The sequence below is a fragment of the Suncus etruscus genome, chromosome 14, assembly GCF_024139225.1.
Source record: "Suncus etruscus isolate mSunEtr1 chromosome 14, mSunEtr1.pri.cur, whole genome shotgun sequence".
NCBI lineage: Eukaryota > Metazoa > Chordata > Mammalia > Eulipotyphla > Soricidae > Suncus > Suncus etruscus.
The window spans coordinates 72,955,959-72,973,639 of NC_064861.1; the positions used below are offsets into that span (position 1 = coordinate 72,955,959).

General features: G+C 46.6%; 2 protein-coding genes across 3 annotated transcripts in view; both read right to left on the reverse strand.

The window, feature by feature from the left end:
• Positions 1-1,086: 1,086 nt before the first annotated feature.
• On the reverse strand, positions 1,087-5,289 carry C14H16orf46 (chromosome 14 C16orf46 homolog). The gene is made up of 2 exons (XM_049786281.1): positions 5,056-5,289; positions 1,087-2,213 (listed from the first exon to the last, which is right to left on the reverse strand). The coding sequence occupies exons 1-2, from the start codon at positions 5,263-5,265 to the stop codon at positions 1,188-1,190; spliced, it is 1,236 nt and encodes a 411-aa protein (XP_049642238.1). The 5' UTR covers positions 5,266-5,289; the 3' UTR covers positions 1,087-1,187.
• A 4,337-nt stretch (positions 5,290-9,626) lies between these two features.
• The window catches only part of GCSH (glycine cleavage system protein H), a 729,662-nt gene continuing 721,607 nt past the window's right edge, over positions 9,627-17,681 (reverse strand). Inside the window, exons 2-5 of one of the 2 annotated variants that reach the window (XM_049786287.1) lie at positions 15,838-16,011; positions 14,946-15,009; positions 12,521-12,652; positions 9,627-10,114 (exon numbers count right to left, since the gene is read on the reverse strand). In XM_049786287.1, the coding sequence (XP_049642244.1) occupies positions 10,017-10,114; positions 12,521-12,652; positions 14,946-15,009; positions 15,838-15,975 (432 nt within the window). In that variant the 5' untranslated portion in view covers positions 15,976-16,011 and the 3' untranslated portion in view covers positions 9,627-10,016. The remainder of the gene's footprint in view (positions 10,115-12,520; positions 12,653-14,945; positions 15,010-15,837; positions 16,012-17,681) is intronic. The other variant, XM_049786286.1, reaches the window with a different exon arrangement.

Sequence of the window (17,681 nt, forward strand, 5' to 3'; positions counted from 1 at the left end):
GGGTTATGCTCCCTAATACAGAGGAAAGGTAAGGCTGGTAAGGTAAGGGAGGGCATCAGTGACAGTTTTTAAAAACAATTCATTGGTTCAGAGATATAGCACAGTGGTAGGGCAATCTTGCACATGGCTGACCAGGGAAGGACCTAGGTTTGATCCCCGACACCCCATATGGTACCCGAGCCTACCAGGAGCGATTTCTGAGAGCAGAAACAGGAGTAACCCCTGAGCAACACCAGGTGTGGCCTAAAATCCAAAAAAAAGTAATTATTTCCTGTATGTGGAAGTGGGGTGCCCACATTCAACTGTGCTCAGGGCTTCCTCCTGGCTCTGCACTCAGGGATCACTCCTAACAGGGTGCTGAGGATGGAACTCAGGCCAACTGTGTGGAACACCCTGTTGTGCTTTCATTCTGGCCTGAGAATTCAATTCTTAACCTGCTTCCCAAGCAGACTTCGTTGACTTGTGGCTAAAACGTCCCAGACACAAACTAGCATGAGGTTACATTTCTAGCACATGCAACCTCAGGCACAGCATATCTGTGGATTCAAAACACATGTCACTTTGGATACAGGAAACAAAGGGTGTGTTGTGTTGTATGTCTGTGGAGACACAACAGATGGATCATTTTGGACACTCCGAATACTGTGAACAGACAACATCCATTGACATAAGATCAGACAACTTTTGACATAACACTAGAATGGATGTATCTCTGGACATGAGGCTATTTCACCTTGGATGCAAAAACACTGATCTAAATCAAGGCCAAAGTGAACGCAGGGTTTCTGATGCTGGTGGAAAGCAAAAGGAACCACCTGACCAAACTGCCTGGTTCAAGAGATGAGTCACCATGAAAGCTGGAGCTAGTGGGCTCCAGTGAAGGCACTGGGGTGGGACAGGGCAAACCTGTGCCCTCAGCAATCAAATCCCCAGCAGTTGCAGTGCAGGAGAGTCACAGATGCTCTTTGTATTGGGGGATCACTGGCTGCTCAGCTTCGTGTGAAAATAGCAACACACAAATGAACACGAAGAGTTCCAGACCCAATCAAAATCCAAATGGTGGCCTTTAAGTTGCTCTAGTTCTCCAAAAACAGAGCAGGAGATGGAGGAAGGGAACAGAGCAGGGGAGAAAGGAAGAGGAAGGGGGAGTGGGTGCTCACTCCCAGGGGGCCTTATTATGCGGTGACTCAGAGGAATCTGTGTGAGGAGACGGGAATGACCACTCTGCTCACCGTGAGGGCTGGCAGGAGAGGTCGTGGCAGGAGTCTGGCCTCCAGGCTCTGAGGTCCGCTCTCCAAGGCCAAGTCAGTCAGGGCATGCTTCTGGGTGCTGGCCATGTGCCGGGCCTCCTTGCCTTTCAACTTGGCCCTGTAGCCCTGCAGGCCCTGAGTTTTCAGGAGGCGCAGGTAGGCAAGGTAACGCAGGTTCCTGGACTGTGGGGCACACAACGGGTTCTTCTCCGCCAGGAGGGACCAGTGCAGACAGCAGTGCTCAGGGTCAGCCAGAAGGGGTGGCCGGGACCCCAGGGGAGGAAAAGGCAGCAGGTTGTTGACCTTGAGGTGCATGGCCAGCTCCTGGGGCCACTTCTCACCTTTCCTGTGCCCCGTTTTCAGCCCCAATGCGCAAGCCACGCACTCCTTCGCCACCTTTTCCTCGGGCTGAAAGTAGAGGCCGGGGTTGCCACTCTTCTTGGCCAGCACATCCAAGCCTTTGGGGGATGCGGCCTTGAGGGGAGGCAGCACTAAGAATGCCTTGGATGGCAGGGGTTCTATGAAGGCTGCAGGCCGTTCAGCACTACGGGGATACTTGGACTCCTTGGGCCTCACAGCCTCAGGGTTGGCCCAGTCCTCCAGGCACCAAATAAACTCCTTTATCTGTAGAGATTTCTTTTTGGCCTGGTTGTAGGTAGGAAAGCAGAGCTTGGTGAGCTCCCTGGAGACAGAGCTGGGGGGTGGAGGGTGTCCTGGAAGATGAGGCTGGGAGATGGTGTTGGGATCCTTCTCTTTCTTCTCCTTCCCAGAGCTGATGGGGCCCGTGTCACTGCAGGCCCCTGGCTCCTGCTTCCCCGACAATGGGGGCTTCACCTCCGTGCTGCCTTGGGAGAGACTGAGACAGAGTAAGCAGTTGCTGGAACTTTCTCCCCCCTTAGCCTTTTTCAGTTTCTTCCTGGGCCAGATGCAGGCGTTGGGTGCTGTCCTGCCCCAGCCTTGGACCTGCGAAGGGAGTTCAAGAAAGGGGTCAGGTGTCCCTCTGGTCTTGCTATCCCCCTTTCTCAGCTGCCCCCCATGCTGCTGGGTTTCTCTCAGCTGACACTTGAAAACGCAACTCACCTTTGGAAGTGATTTATTTATTTTTAGCGAGACATCCTCTACCCCACCAGTGATGATCATTCAGCACAATGGTCCCAGTCTGTAATTGAGTCCAGGCCTGGCCATTCAGTGCTCAGGGTCAACCTGGGCAACCTGAAATCCAGCTCAGGGATTTGACACATGCTCGGCACATGCTGTACCATCGATGTTGCACTCCTAGCCTTAGGAGATGCCAAGAGTGGCTACAGAGCACTGCACGAGGAAGCACTTCTGGGTGTGACCTCTCAAAACAAAATTTATTTTTGGTTTTTGGGCCACACCCAGCTGTGCTCAGGGCTTACTTCCAGCTCTGCAAAATAAAGGGGGGGTTGCCAGAGAGATAGCACAGCAGTAGGATGTTTGTCTTGCATGCAGCCAACCCAGGACAGATCTGAATTCAATTCTCAGTATCCCATATGGTCCCCTGAGCCTACCAGGAGCGATTTCTGAGTGCAGAGCCAGGAGTAACCCCTGAGCGCTGCCGGGTGTGGCCCAAAAAGCAAACAAAAACAACAACAAAAACTCCCGGCTCTGTGCCAGGCATTATTCCTGACAATGTTTGAGGGACATACAGGGTTTGTTTTTTTGTTTTTATTTTTGATTTTTTGTTTTTGGGTCATGCCCGGCAGCGCTCAGAGGTTACTCCTGGGTCCATGCTCAGAAATTGCTCCTGACAGGCTCAGGGGGCCATATGGAATGCCAGGAATCAAACCTAGGTCCATCCTGGGTTGGCCGCATGCAAGGCAAACACCCTACTGCTGTGCTATCTCTCCGGCCCCCTTGACAGATATATGGAATGCTGGGGATTGAACCTGGGTCAGCCTCATGCAAAGCAAATACCTTCCCCACTGTGCTATCACTCCAGCTCCAAGTTTTGTCATACCTACATCAGCTTTATACTAAGCAAAAGTATACATGATAGTATTTGTCAAACCTGTAAAGTAACAATATTTAATTGTAAAAGTCCATATTCTGCAGTCAGTGATCACTCTTACATGTTGATTCCATGTTTTCAGATGTGTGTTAGGATAAACTTGGGAGGAGAAGGCAGCTATGAATGAGCACATGTGTTGCTTGTGGGTGGCACTGTGTTGATCTCTGCATCACAGGCGCCTGAACTCAGCCAGTCAAGCCAGAAGTAAATTTTGATACAGACATGGGTGCTGCCTGAGCCTTCCCCCTCCAAAAAAAAAAAAAAGGCAAAATACAAAACTCAAAACAAATGTGGAATACTGAACAGAGTCATGGTTGTTAGCACCCACACCCAACCAGGTCTTCAACCCAGTAACCTTGTCCACTGCCCAGCCCCTAACCAACCCCAACTAAAAGGCCCCAAAATTCAAGACATGTTGGGTATTAGCACAGAAGGAACAGAGAAAATAGCTGTGTGAAAATAGCTCCTATGCTCAGACTTGCTGCCAGCAGGGCTGTGGAGCCACTAGTATTTGATCATTTATTCCCTCGGGCCACATATTGTATTTGTATCTGTTTTGTTTCTTCATTGCAAAATAAGATATATGCAGTGTGCATAAGAATTCATTCATAAGTTTTGTTTTTACTATAGTCAGACCCTCCAATGGTCTGAGGGACAGTGAATTGGCCCCCTGTTTAAAAAGTTTGAGGACCCCTGAATTTTATCCTGTGAGGCAGTGCCAGGATCTGGGGGATCTGAGTGAAGAATCTGAGGAGCAGGTTCTGGCGCACTCAGGATATGGCAGGCAGCAGCTCTATTGTCTCAGGCCTGATTAGTGACCCCACACCCATCCTTTCTTTCCCTCTGGCCTCCTTATCACCTCATAAATTCACCACCCCAAAATGATGAATTGAAATAAGTTTTTTGGTGTGTGGGGGGTCTCCCAGGCAGTGTAAAGGGCCCTCGCCATGATTCTCAGTCCATCAGGCTAACCTGTTCATGCCAGAGCCCAAAGTCAGGCCAGGCAAGTGTCTGAAGACCACAGTTAAAAACTGTTAGGTGGGCTGGAGTGATAGTACAGCAGTTAAGTATGCCTGCCTTGCATGAACCTAACAGGGTTCGATCCCTGACATCCCATAAGGATGTGAGGGCAATCTGCTGCGACATTTCACCCCATTGATCACCAGGGTTGATTTGGCTGATCTGGCTAACTAGGCGGTGTTCCCTTCTCCCCTCCAGCTTCATGTGCGTCCCTCCCAAAGCTGCATGCTTAGTCAGAGGATTGCCTTCCCCAAAAAGAGACAAACCATTCTTTGGTCAAGGGTTTCAGAGTAGCTGTGCTTCCCTTCTAGAACCCCCAAACAAGCTCTCAAGACCCTGGCATCCCAGAGGGTCTCCCAAGCACCACCAGGAGTGATTCCTGAGCATAGAGCCAGGAGTCAGCCCTGAGCATTGCTGGGTATAGCCCCAAAACAAAACAAAGAGACTGGGCCTGGAGAGATAGCACAGCGGTGTTTGCCTTGCAAGCAGCCGATCCAGGACCAAAGGTGGTTGGTTCGAATCCCGGTGTCCCATACCGTGCCCCGTGCCTGCCAGGAGCTATTTCTGAGCAGACAGCCAGGAGTAACCCCTGAGCATCGCCGGGTGTGGCCCAAAAACCAAAAAAATAAACAAAAACAAAAAATACAAAGAGACAGTGCTGTTATCGCTGAGATTTTACCTAAATTCCTAGTGTCTCTAGGAGGAAATGCCCATACCCACATGAGGCCTAGGCTGACTAAAGAAGATACTCACGGCCTCCTCCCATCCTGTGCCAATAGCAGTAACTTGGGCCTTCTGGTCTTCTTCCAAGGTGAGGGCACTGATATTGAGAAGACTGCAAACATGATTCCTTTCATTTCTTCCATCCGGACAAGTAGAACTTAATTTGCTTTCTTCTGTGCTTTGATTTTCATTACTTTCACTATTTTCAAACTCGAACTCGGGTGTCTGACAGATATCCATGACTACAGGAGCTGTAGGGTGTTTTTAGCAATCAATATAATTGATTTGTTTATTTAGTGGGTAAGGGAGGAAGTTAGGAGCCACACAGTGCCGCAGTACTCAGTAAATCACTCCTGGGGGAGCTCAGAAAACCACCTGCAATGCCAGGGATCAAACCAGGGTTGACAGCATGCAAGGCAAGGGCCTTAACACCTCTCTGGTCCTTAACTTCATTTGTAAGATTGGTTTTTGTAAAGCAACTCAGGAATTCAGGAGCAATGTCTTTAAGACACATTCAGGAGCCAGAGAGATTTCATGGCTCACCCCCAGATATTATCAGGGTGAGGTGAACAAACACTAATCCAGTTCTCTGAGCACCATCCGTTCAAATATGGCTCTTGAGCATAGAACCAGGAATCAATCCTGAACAGCTGGGTGTAGCTCAAAAATAAAAAAAATTAAATTAAATTAAAAGGGGGGGCACAAACACCCAGACACTCAGAAGTAGAAAAACTACAAACCCATCTACTGGCAAATACTGACATGCAGATAAAGTTAAAGGGAACTGAGGTTAAACCAGAACTGGCATGAGAGGGAAAGTGGCTACCACACGTTCCCTTCCTGTGACAGGTGGTCTGAGTGTGCGATCAGTTACAAAGACACCCCAGTGTTCCTGTGCTAACAGCAAGAGTAGTTACAGGGGCCCACAGGCATTAGGCATCAGCATCCTTAGCCCCTATTTTACTTCCCAAGGGCCTTTCTGTCAGGTTGGGGATCCATGAGCTTCTGAGATTACTTGTAGAGCAGGTGGTCAAGGCTATTTTCTTTCCCATGCTTCCATCCCTTAGTACCCACAATGCTACCTAAAAAAACTACAGAATGAAATGGAGGTTGGACCAAAGCAATAGTGCAGTGAGGAGGGCATTTACATTGTACATGGCCAACCTGGGTTTGATCTCTCACATCCCTTTTCATTCCCCAAGCCTGGAGGAGTGATTTCTGAGTGCAAAACCAGGAGTAACCCTTCAGCACTGCCAGGCATGACCCAAAAATTAAAACCAAAACAAAATGCAAGAGCCAGACAGTAAATGGGTAAGGTGCTTCCTTGAACTTTGCCAATCCAGGTTCAATCCATAGCACTGTGTATGGTTTAGGGCCCTATCTCCCCGCCCCCCAAAAAAGAAAAACAAGAACATGGGGAAATGAGAACCCTCAAATATAACTTGTGGGAATCAAAAAGAATGCAACTACAATGAAAATGTTTGATAATTCTTCCAAAAAACGAAATGTATAATTTTACTCTTAAACCTAAAAATAGGCATTTATTGATTGGGTTTTGGGGACACAATTAGTGATGCTCAGGGGTTATTTCTGGCTCTGTCCTCAGTAGTTACTCCTGTATATAATAAACATCAAAATTCATACTTACAATAAAAACAAACAAAAACAAAGCAAACAAAAACAAAGCAGTAACAAGAAGAAAAAGAAATAAAGACAAAAATGGATCCTCAAGCAAGACAATGCATATATGGGTGTGTTGGAAAAATACAAAGCGGGAAGATAGAAAAATGTAAGCCTAATGGGTTTTTTTTTTTTTGGTTTTTGGGCCACACCTGGTGACACTCAGGGGTTACTCCTGGCTATTCGCTATCGCTACCTACCCAGGGTAGATCCTAGGCACCACGTATAGTTCCCCCAGCCCTGTGAGAAATAATCCCTGAGCCAAAGGTGGGCCCCACACCAAAAAAAGAATGAATTTCACTTTTTAATTAATTTTACCAATTAAATACGAGCCATTAAGATATGCTTCAGAACAATCCAGCTGGTGGGAGATGGAATGAAGAGGAATGATCACACAGGTGAGTGTGAGGACATAAAGGCTCCCTGTTCTATTGTCAATGTGAAAAATATCCGTAATAAAAAATGAACTTTCTGAAGTCATGGTCAAAACTGAGTGGTCCAAGAGCCAGAAAGTGGGATCAGTCGGCTTTACGCATCGTGACTTTAAGGAAACGGAAGAACTCTTTCTCCGTCTCTCCAGCAGCGCCTCCAGCGCTCCAAGCAGCCTTACCTGTCCTCGAGTTATCTCCGCCAGCAAATTCCCCGCACCTGCTGCCAAAGCGACGAGGTCCCGAACCGCCGCCATTGTCTCCCACTTCTGAGCCCCAGGCCCCGCCCCCTTTTTATGGCCCGCCCAATCCGCGCCCTCTCGTCTCCAGGCCCCGCCCACTCTCCTCCCAGCCACGCCCACATTTACCTACCTCTTACCAGGGCTTCCCTTATCCCCTCAAACCGCGGCTCCCTTAGCTCCGCCTGTGGAAAGTTCCAGGAGGATTTGTCTCGGTCAGGGCCAGCGGTCCGTTCACCCGGTGTGAGGCACAAGGAGTGGAAAAGTTCCCGGGTAAACTTGAATCTCGCCCGCGGGAGAGGAGGCAGTTGCCCCGGGTTACGGACGCGGTGGGAGGGAGGCGGCGCGCGGAAGTGACGTCATCCCCTCGCGCTACAAAAGTGAGCGCGTGCGTGAACGCGCGGCGGCGCTGTTGCCGGCGGCGCTGGTTCCGCCAGGCTGTGCGCGTCCGCGGATTCTGCGGGGTGCGTGGGTGCGTGGAGGATTGATGTGCGGCCCCGCGTACCCCAGGCAGTAGGAAGTGAGGATCTGAGGATCCTCTGTCCTTGGCCTTGGGCCAGATGGTTGTGGGGGGGGGGTGTTCCGTGCAGGTTCTGAGCCAGCCCACTACTCCCCACCCAGAAGACTGACAGCCATAACTACACTGACAACTATCAAAACAATGTCAGTGTGGGAGAGAAGTAGAAGCCTAACTCAAGTACAAGCTGGGGAGGGGAGGAGGGAGATGGGGGGCATTGGTGGTGGCAATGTTGCACTGGTGAAAGGGGTGCTCTTTATATACCTGATACCCAACTACAATCACGACTATAATCAAGGTGCTTAAATAGTTAAAAAAAAAAAAAAAAAAAAAACGTATATAGAGGGCCCGGAGAGATAGTAAGGTGTTTGCCTTGCATACAGAAGGTCGGTGGTTTGAATCCCGGCATCCCATAGGGTCCCCTGAGCCTGCCAGGAGCGATTTCTGAGCGTAGAGTAACCCCTGAGCGCTGCCGGGTGTGATCCAAAAACCAAAAAAAATAATAAAAAGTATATAGATATATATAAAAGAAATATATATAATACATATTATATATATGAGAAATATATCATATATAAATATATAAGAACTATATTATATATAAGATATATATATAAAAGAAAAATGACAGCCGCATTTGTCGTTGCCAGGTGATGCACACAGTGCTGGGGCTGCCGAGCCCCCTAAAAGATCTGGACTTTGGCACCACTCACATTTGGTGCTCTGCCTGTTGAACCGCTACTTCCTAGGGCCTCCGTGGCATAGAAGGTGGTTATGGAAAGTCTGTGGCTCTCAGGGCCAGGACGCCTCAAATCTGCTCCCCAACCAGATGCTGGTGAACTCGGTGCACCTTGCAAGAGGTGCAGCTTAACTTGGACCCTCCTCCAAATTTGGGTGCCTCCTGGCTTGTTCCATTGTAGAAAATCGTTGATGCAAACATCCTTGTTTTCTAGGCACAACCGGCGGTTACTCCTGAGTCTGCACTCAAAAATTACTCCTGGTAGGCTCAGGGATCAAACCTGGGGTCACTAACGTGCAAGGCAAACCCCTACCTGCTGTGCTATCTAAACCCCTACCTGCTGTGCTATCTATCGCCCCTGCCCCAAGAATCTTTATTTTTTAAGTAGTAATAGTTTATACCTACTTCTTTTCCAGTAGGTGTCCAGATTCCTGTTTAGCAGATGTATACTTCTCTTTTCCTCGTTAATAATCAGGAGTTTGCTTTTGATATATTAATATATATTTATGCTTACATATATAAATTCACAATAACAAATTGTGGCTTGCTCTAATTCAAGGATGTTTCTCCCCACCTCTTGGGCTTTTTTGTTTTCTGTTTTTTTTTCCATACCAGTTTGTGCTGGGGAATAAGGGTTTTACCCTGGGGGTGGGGTGGAAACCATGCCTAGGCATGGGACTGAGCCAAGGTCTGATCTGCTTGGCCCCTGGAAAGCTCTCCAGTCCCAATTAGAGGCTGCTTTTTAGCCACTAAGAATACTACTTGGCACTTTAAAAATGCTTAAGCTGCAAGACTCACTAATCAGGATCTGAGCTCCAGCTTTGTTCATTTCAGTTTCTATGACTTCAGTAGGAGCCTAAATGTAATTTGACATTATGGAGAAGGACATGTGATGATCCATTCCCACCTTGTCTTTCCTCTTTTCCTTTGCCAATCCCAAGATGTTAAGTTGCAATTCAGCAAGAGTGACCAGAATCACTAAATAACAGGAAAAATAATCATTAATGAAGTTGAATGCTTTATTATTAACACATCCTTATTTTCCTGTGAGGCTGTTGCTTCATTGTATAAAAATAGCACCAGCAAATATAAAATATTGCAAAATTAACTTCATCTGACACTGCATACCTACAACTTTGCTTCACTGCCAGACCATTTTGGACCTAAATCCAAATGTTGGCAAATTATATTGGTGTTGTGGAAAAGATACATATAATGTTCATCTGTAATCATGAGAAAGTTAAGGCACTTTTCTTTCCTGTAACGTTGTTGCAAGTAGTTTTTCCATTGCTGCTGCTAAAAACTGCTATGTTAAACCTTCTATCCACCAGTAATTTAAGACAACTATGCTAGATTAAGTTGTTTCCATTTATTAAGGGATTCCACTTTCACTCCTCAATAGATTTTATGTATTTCTCATATGCTTCTTCACTCATCAGTTCATCTAGTTCTGAAGGGTTACTCAGTGTCATCTTGATCAGCCAACCTGCAACCAAAAAAGTATTTTATATTCCAGTTATTATAGTCTCAAATTATTCTCAGTTATTCTCAGAGTAAAAATCAGGGCTCTGGAGAATACAGTACAGTGGGTAAAGCACTTGCCTCAATCCCTGACAACCCATATGTTCCCCTAAGTCCAGCTAGAAGTGCTATGCACTGCCACTGTGTATGGGAAAAAAAAAAAGACAAAAAGCAGAAATTAAGTTTTGAATGCCTCAAAACTAATTTAGTGTTCTTTGTATAAAACACTTATCCAGGACTAAAGGGATAGCACATCGAGTAGGGCATCTGCCTTCATGAGGCCAACCCAGGTTTGGTCCCTGAGCCTGCCAGGAGTAATTCCTGAGCGCAGAGCCAGCAGTTACCCCTGAGCGCCACTAGGTGTGGCTCAAAAAAAAAAAAAAAAAAAAAGGTAAATGTCTAATTATAACAGAATCTTAAAAATTATAGTCAATAGATTTTTGTTTTGGGGCCACACTTAGTATGGTACTCAGGGAACCACATGTGGTACCAAGGTTGCACCTGAGTGGGCCAATCCAAGGAAACTTACCCAAAGTAATATATCCAGCCATAATGGACTAACAGTTCTAGAAGTGCACTCAAAGTAGATATTCTGTATACAAGAGATTTAGGCTTGATCTTTGGCATCACATGGATCTCTAGGTACCATCAAGTGTATCTGGCCCCAAAACAGAGAAGGTCCATAGACCCTTCACAGATGCCCCAAACACTGAGCTGGGAGTAGGCCAAGAAATGCCAGGTATGGTACAAAAACCAAAATTAAAGCAAAAACAAAGAAATCTCCAGCTACAACCAAATCCTAATTTTGTACTTAGTGGCTGTCTAACTTTAACAAATAAATTTGTTAGGTCTTCAGTACATCTACAAAACAGAGATAATCACTTGCAAGCCTACCTTACTGGGTCATTATGAAATTAAGATTGGGAGAACTAAAAAAAAGAAAATGGGAGAAAACTAAAAATGCAGTATGTATTAATCCATTACTCTAACATCACATCTGTAGTATATGAAAAAGTTTCCATAGCATTAGTCTTGGAATTGTATATAAAAATATTTCCTTAGGATTGTTCTGTGACTATTGCCCCACCTAGACCTTCCAGGTGGGGGCGCTGTGGAGTTGGCGATAAATAGCTTGATGGACAGGGGAGAGGGGTCCTTTTGCGAGAGTTGGTTGCAGTCTCTCTCTTTCCCTCCCTCCCTCCCTCCCTCCCTCCTCTCTCTCTCTCTCTCCCTCCCCTCCCCCTCCTTCCCTCCTCCCTCCCTCCCTCCCTCCCTCCCTCCCTCCCTCCTCCCTCTCTCTCCCTCTCTCTCTCTCTCTCTCTCTCTCTCCCTCTCTCTCTCTCTCTCTCTCTCTCTCTCTCTCTCTCTCTCTCTCTCTCTCTCTCTCTCTCTCTCTCTCACATCCTAACCTTCTTGTCTGTGTGGATTATTATTTGCTGCGGAGAAATATTACTAAGGTCTCCCCACGAAAGAGGATAAGGGGATGGGAAGTAATTTCTCATTCTGGGGACTGTTCGTGGATTCACAAACACCAAGCAAAGGATTTAACAGCACAGATACATTACAAATATGGAAACTTTTTCATATACTACAACATCTATGCTTGTTATAAGCCTTATATATTTAATATAAAGAAGTCTAGAAAGGGGCCACAGCGGTGGTGCAATGGTAGGGTGTTTGCCTTGCACGCTGCTGACCTAGGACAGACTGCGGTTCGACCCCCCAGCGCCCATATGATCCCCCAAGCCAGGAGCAATTTCTGAGCACATAGCCAGGAGTAACCCCTCAATGTCACCAGGTATGGCCCAAAAACAAACAAACAAACAAACAAAAAAGTCTAGAAAGAGATAGGACAGCAGGTAGGGTGTTGGCCTTGCACGTGGCAAACTCAGGTTCTATCCCCAGGTCCCATGTGCTCCTCCAAGCACCACCAGGAACGATCCTTCAACAATAGTGCCAGAAGTAAATCCTGAGCACTGCTGGGCATGGTCAAAACTTAATGCTCAGGGTTAGAGAGACTCAAGAGGCTGAGTACCATTTTCACAGCTCCACACAGTGCCTCCCACACCTGCCCACCAATGGAAGTGAGCACTCCAAACAGATAAACAAGACAGGAGCAGCTTAAGTGTCATAGCAGCAATAAATCTTTGGAAAATGGGCCCGGAGAGATAGCACAGTGGCATTTGCTTTGCAAGCAGCCGATCCAGGACCAAAGGTGGTTGGTTCGAATCCCGGTGTCCCATATGGTCCCCCGTGCCTGCCAGGAGCTGTTTCTGAGCAGACAGCCAGGAGTAACCCCTGAGCAACGCTGGGTGTGGCCCAAAAACCAAAAAAAAAAAAATCTTTGGAAAATGTCTTAGCAGCAACGTACCATCTTCATAACAAGATTTGTTGACAAGTCCTGGATTTTCGGCAAGAGCTTCATTGATCTCAGTCACTTGTCCTGAGAGAGGGGAATAGAGTTCGCTAGCAGCTTTCACACTTTCCAAAGCACCAAACTCATCTAAATTGGGAAAATAAATTGTGTAATTAATGGTGAAAGTCAGTGACCTGAAAATACAAAATAGGGTGAGAAGTGGGCATGTCTACAGTCCTGTGAAAATTCTTATATCTAACTTTTAAAACCACTAGATTAGGAAGGGGCTCAGCACATTTGCCTTGCATGTGTGAGGTCCTGGTTTCGATTCCCAGCATCACAAAATAAATAAAGTCATAGGTTTGATCATACTCATCACTAGCAGGAAAACCATAGTTCTTAAAGGAAATTTTAATTTTCAGGGTTTTTTGGTTGGTTTGGAGGGGGTGTTGGGGAGAACCTCATCTGGCAGCGCTCAGGGAACTGTGTAGCATGGGGACAAACCCGAGCCAGCCTTAGCTGCTATATTACTGCTCCATCCAACAATGATGCTTTCTAGGGGCACTTTGTCAGACATGGGGCACCAATATTGAATGTGGGAAAGTCAGAAGCTGAAGGAAAGCTTCAGTCTTGACTTAAAGAACCAGAAAACATAATGGGAGCATCTTAGCTATTGTGACATGAGACAGAAAAATCCAGAAAGGAGAACTGAAAGGGAAGCCTGACTGTGTGTTAATCTCTGCCCAAGGCTCTGAATGATCCCCAAAAACAATTGTGCAAAGGACAGGCTATTCTCCCGAGTTGGATCTGTCCTCATGGACCAGGACTGATGCTCAAAGATCAGGCCAAGTGATGTGTCCTGGCAGTGCTGGAAGCCCCGTGGGCAAGATTGACAGTGCTCAAGGACATCACCAGATGTGAGTCCAGAGTGCAGAGCCAGGAGTAGGCCCTGAGCACTGCCGGGAGAGGCCCCAAAACTAAATAAACAACAGTCTAGGAATTGAGCTTCCATTTGACCCAGCAACTCTATTTACTGAATATACCTTGAGAGACCAGATACAAAATATAAAAGACATATGCACCCCAGAGTTCCTTGCAGCACCATCCACAAGAGCCCAAATCTGGAAATAGTCCATGTCCATGAAGAGATGAGTGAATAAAACTATGGGACATAAGTACAATGGAAGATTACTCGGCCAGAAGAAAAGATCAAGTCATGAGATGTATGGAGAGCTATGAGGAGGGACCTGGAGATGATCATGCTAAGTGAAGCTAATCAGAGAAAGATACATTGATCTCACTCATAAGTGAGATTTGAAGCAACATAACATGGAATAACAAATGCCCAAAGAATGGAAATAAAGGGCATGAGAACTGGGCTTCAGCTGGAAGCATGCCACACAAGGGGGCAGGGGTACCAAAAAAAGAAGAGTCAATGACTTTTGGAGAGGGAAGTGCTGGGGAGGGGTTAGGAGGTGCTAAAAGGGGGGAAGGGAGTATCCAGTGTGAAGCCTCATCAGCAACAGACTGCAAACCAGTGCATAGTGGTGAGTGGGAAGCAGTTGGGGGTAGGGTGGGCACTGATGAAAGGATCTTACGGTATGCCAACAACGTAGGCTTGAAACCCAGTTATGAATAACTTTGGCGTTTCACGGTGACTAAATTTTAAAAAATGTCTGTAAAAGGAAATCCTATCTTAGATGACCTTCACCAAACCAACTCTGCATCTGCCTATTTCAGAGCAATTTCTTTTTTTTTTTCTTTTTTTTTTTTTTTTTTTGATTTTTGGGCCACACCCAATGACACTCAGGGGTTACTCCTGGCTATGTGCTCAGAAATCACTCCTGGGGCCGGAGAGATAGCATGGAGGGTAAGGTGTTTGCCTTTCATGCAGAAGGTCATCGGTTTGAATTCCGGCATCCAATATGGTCCCCCGAGCCTGCCAGGAGTGATTTTTGAGCATAGAGTCAGGAGTAACCCCTGAGCGATGCCGGGTGTGACCCTAAAACCAAAAAAAAAAAAAAAAAAAAAAAGAAAAAGGAATCACTCCTTGCTTGGGGGACCATATGAGACATTGGGAGATCAAACCATGGTTCATCCTAGGTTAGCGCATGCAAGACAGACGCCCTACCACTTGCGCCATCGCTCTGGCCCCTTCAGAGCAATTTCTATGGGGCTAGGTAAGCCTGTTTACTTGAGTGAAAAAAAAAACATTCTCATTGATGCTAGGTACAAACAAGACATTTCTCATAGTAAAGACTAGGCCAGGGTCAGGATCCCCCAGTATCCCATATGGTCCCCCAAGCCAAGAGCGATTTCTGAGCGTATAGGCAGGAGTAACCCTGAGCATCACCGGGTGTGGCCCAAAAAAAAAACAACAAAAAACCAGGCCAGACAAATGCAGGCACGAAGCAGGTGGTCCAGTTGAGAGAACACTCACCTTGTTTGTTCAGTTTTGTCCCAACTTCAGGTAGACTACAGTAAACAACGTCTCCCAAAGCTTCCTAAGGAAAAAAAGGCAAAATCTCACTGAGCTGGAGCTGAAAGTCACAGATGCAAACACTGTTTCCTCTGCCCTTTAATATAGTACATTAACTGTATCCCAGTGCAGTAAACATAATTACCCTTTGAAAATCATTGTTTTTTCTACGGCTTGTAAAAATGTCAAGGGCAGGAGTGTGTCACAATCCACATACCCCCGCCCCCCAGATAAGCAGCACTTCTGAGAGCCACCAAGTGTGACTTAGGTCCTCCCAAACCCTACCCCACTTCTGTGACTCACAGTGCTCATACAAGTGTCCTGCCTTGGTGACAGGAGGCAGCAGTGCTGATGAATCTGCATATCGGGCCATTCTGGGGGCCCACCTCTCACTCAGCCCACAGAAATCACAAGCTTTAGTTTTCCATTGGTTTCTCCTAATATCTCAACAGAATCCAAGGAGCAGGGAACTAGGAATAAAGGTGCTTGCTGGAAGCCCTTAGGAATCCATACTGATCTAGGCATCCCTCTTCTTCAGTCCCCATGACAATGTGACTGTCACCATCTCTACCAGTCACCACTAGGCCCTGCCCTTCATCTTTTTCTTTTTACCTATGAAGAAGTGTCTCTCTGGAAGAATGTATGGATCCTACATTTAAGTGCTTTGCAGGATTTTGAAGACTATGCACCATTTGTGCTAAACTGTTTTATCTGATCCCCTGTGGTTGACATCCTTTGGGCTTCTAGGGGGCTTGAAAATACTAAGGGACAGACTAAACAACGGACAGAAAAGGCAGGTACTCCAATTTCAATGAAAGCAGACGATTTTAAGTATTTCAAGATAGTCCAATACCTGTGCAAAATTGCTGATTCCCACTGTTCCAATACCATTTTCTGTTGTTATCCATTCATGTTTGTCTGTGAATTTACGCACTAAAACAGAAGACCAATAGTTCAGAAAAGCACCCACATCGCTTCTTTCGCATCGCATCTGTCAGAAGGTCTTTCCCAATGTCTCAATAGTGGTCTCATTATGTAGACACGACTGAGATTACCGTAGGCTTCTCTTGAGAACTAGTTATTGGCTTTAACACTAGTCTAGGGACTGGAACAATAGTCCAGTGAGAGTGTTTGCCTTGCACACAGCCCACCCAGGTTCCATCCTCAGCACCACCAGAAGTGATCCCTGAGCATAAATCCAGCCAGGAGTTAGCCCTGATTATCACTGGGTGTCCCTATCCCCCACCCAAAAAGAGAAATGTCTCTTTAGGGGCAGAGCAACGAGAAGGGCTTTGCTGCAACTTGACAATGAGACTGACCCACAACAGAACTTCAGGTTCTTAAAATATCCTACTCTTGATGGGGCTGGAGACAGTGGGGCAGAAAAGGCATTTGCTTTGTCTGTGGTTGATTCAGATTCAATCCCCAACACCCTATATGGCCCCTTGAGCCCTGCCAGGAGTGATTCCTGAGCACAGAACCAGGAGTAAGCCCTGAGCTCAGCCAGGTTGGTCCAAAAAAACCAAAATTAACTAAATAAATTGTAAAATCCCATTTTAGGGGCAAAGAGCAATCAACAGGCAGAGCTCATGTGCCAGAAACAGCCCTCAAGCACAGAGCAAGGAGAGGGCTGCCCAGTACTGCCAGGTGTGGCCCAGAAACAAGAAATTAACTGACTAATCAATCCAAGCACATGCTTGTAGGACAGGGATGTGGTTCAGTGCTATAGTACTTGCCTGACATGTGGAAGGCCATGGGTTTGACCTCAGCCCCTAATATTTTTTAGAGCATATATAATATTAGATATATATATATATCATTGTGAATAAATTTTTTCCCAAGTAATGCATCATAAGTTAATAGCAAAATGTTAGTTCAAACACATAAAAAAAAAAAAAAAAAAAGGCAAAGCCTTCCTGGTTCACTCTTTCCCAAGACAACTGTATTTGGGGGAGAGTCACACCCAGCAGTGTGCAAGGGTTATTCCTGACTCTGCACTCAGGAATCACTCCTCCTGGTGTCCATATGGAATGACAGTATTAAACCTGGGTCACACACATGAAAAACAGGTGCCATTCCCACTATATGATCACCCCAGCCCAGCTTAAATTGTCCTGATACACACAATGGGGATAATAAGGAGTAGGCCCTTTCTTCTCCAATCACTAAAGAAACTCTCCTTTTTCCTACTGCAGTGGAACACACTGCAGAGCTGTCCCAAGCCCACTTTGGTTCACAGCACTTGGAAAAGCCACGTGCTTAGGTGGCCTGTGCTTTCCCCAAGCAAGTGAACCTTCAGTACTTGGTATCTGGCTCTGCTCTCCAGCTGCCCTGCTTGACTTCTCCAGGTCTCAGCTCAGAAATGAGCTGCTTGGAGCTATGTGGGCCTGAGGCCTGCCCTCCAGCCCACCCAAGCAGCTCTCTTCAGCCCCCCCATCCCCTCCCACACATTCACAACATCTCAGGCATGCCTGTTGTGTACCTAAAATGGTCTCAGTCTGATTTTGGTTTGGTTTGGTTTGGATTTGGGGCCCAGGATTTGGGGGTTACACCTCATTGGCTCTGTGCTCAGGGATCACTAGTGGACTCAGGGAACGAATCACATATAGCAAAGCAAGCAGCCTGCTTGCTGCCCTATCTCTTCAGCCCCTAAATAGACTAAGTCTAAAGCCAGCAGGCACACAGTTTACCTCCTGT

What these genes read in the sequence shown, in the direction of transcription:
- C14H16orf46 (XM_049786281.1), bottom strand. Translation starts at nt 5,265, where the DNA reads ATGGATATCTGTCAGACACCCGAGTTCGAGTTTGAAAATAGTGAAAGT. An exon ending in GCACAGGATGGGAGGAGGCC is followed by an intron (nt 2,214 to 5,055) that starts GTGAGTATCTTC and finishes CTCCCTTCGCAG; the next exon opens with GTCCAAGGCTGGGGCAGGAC.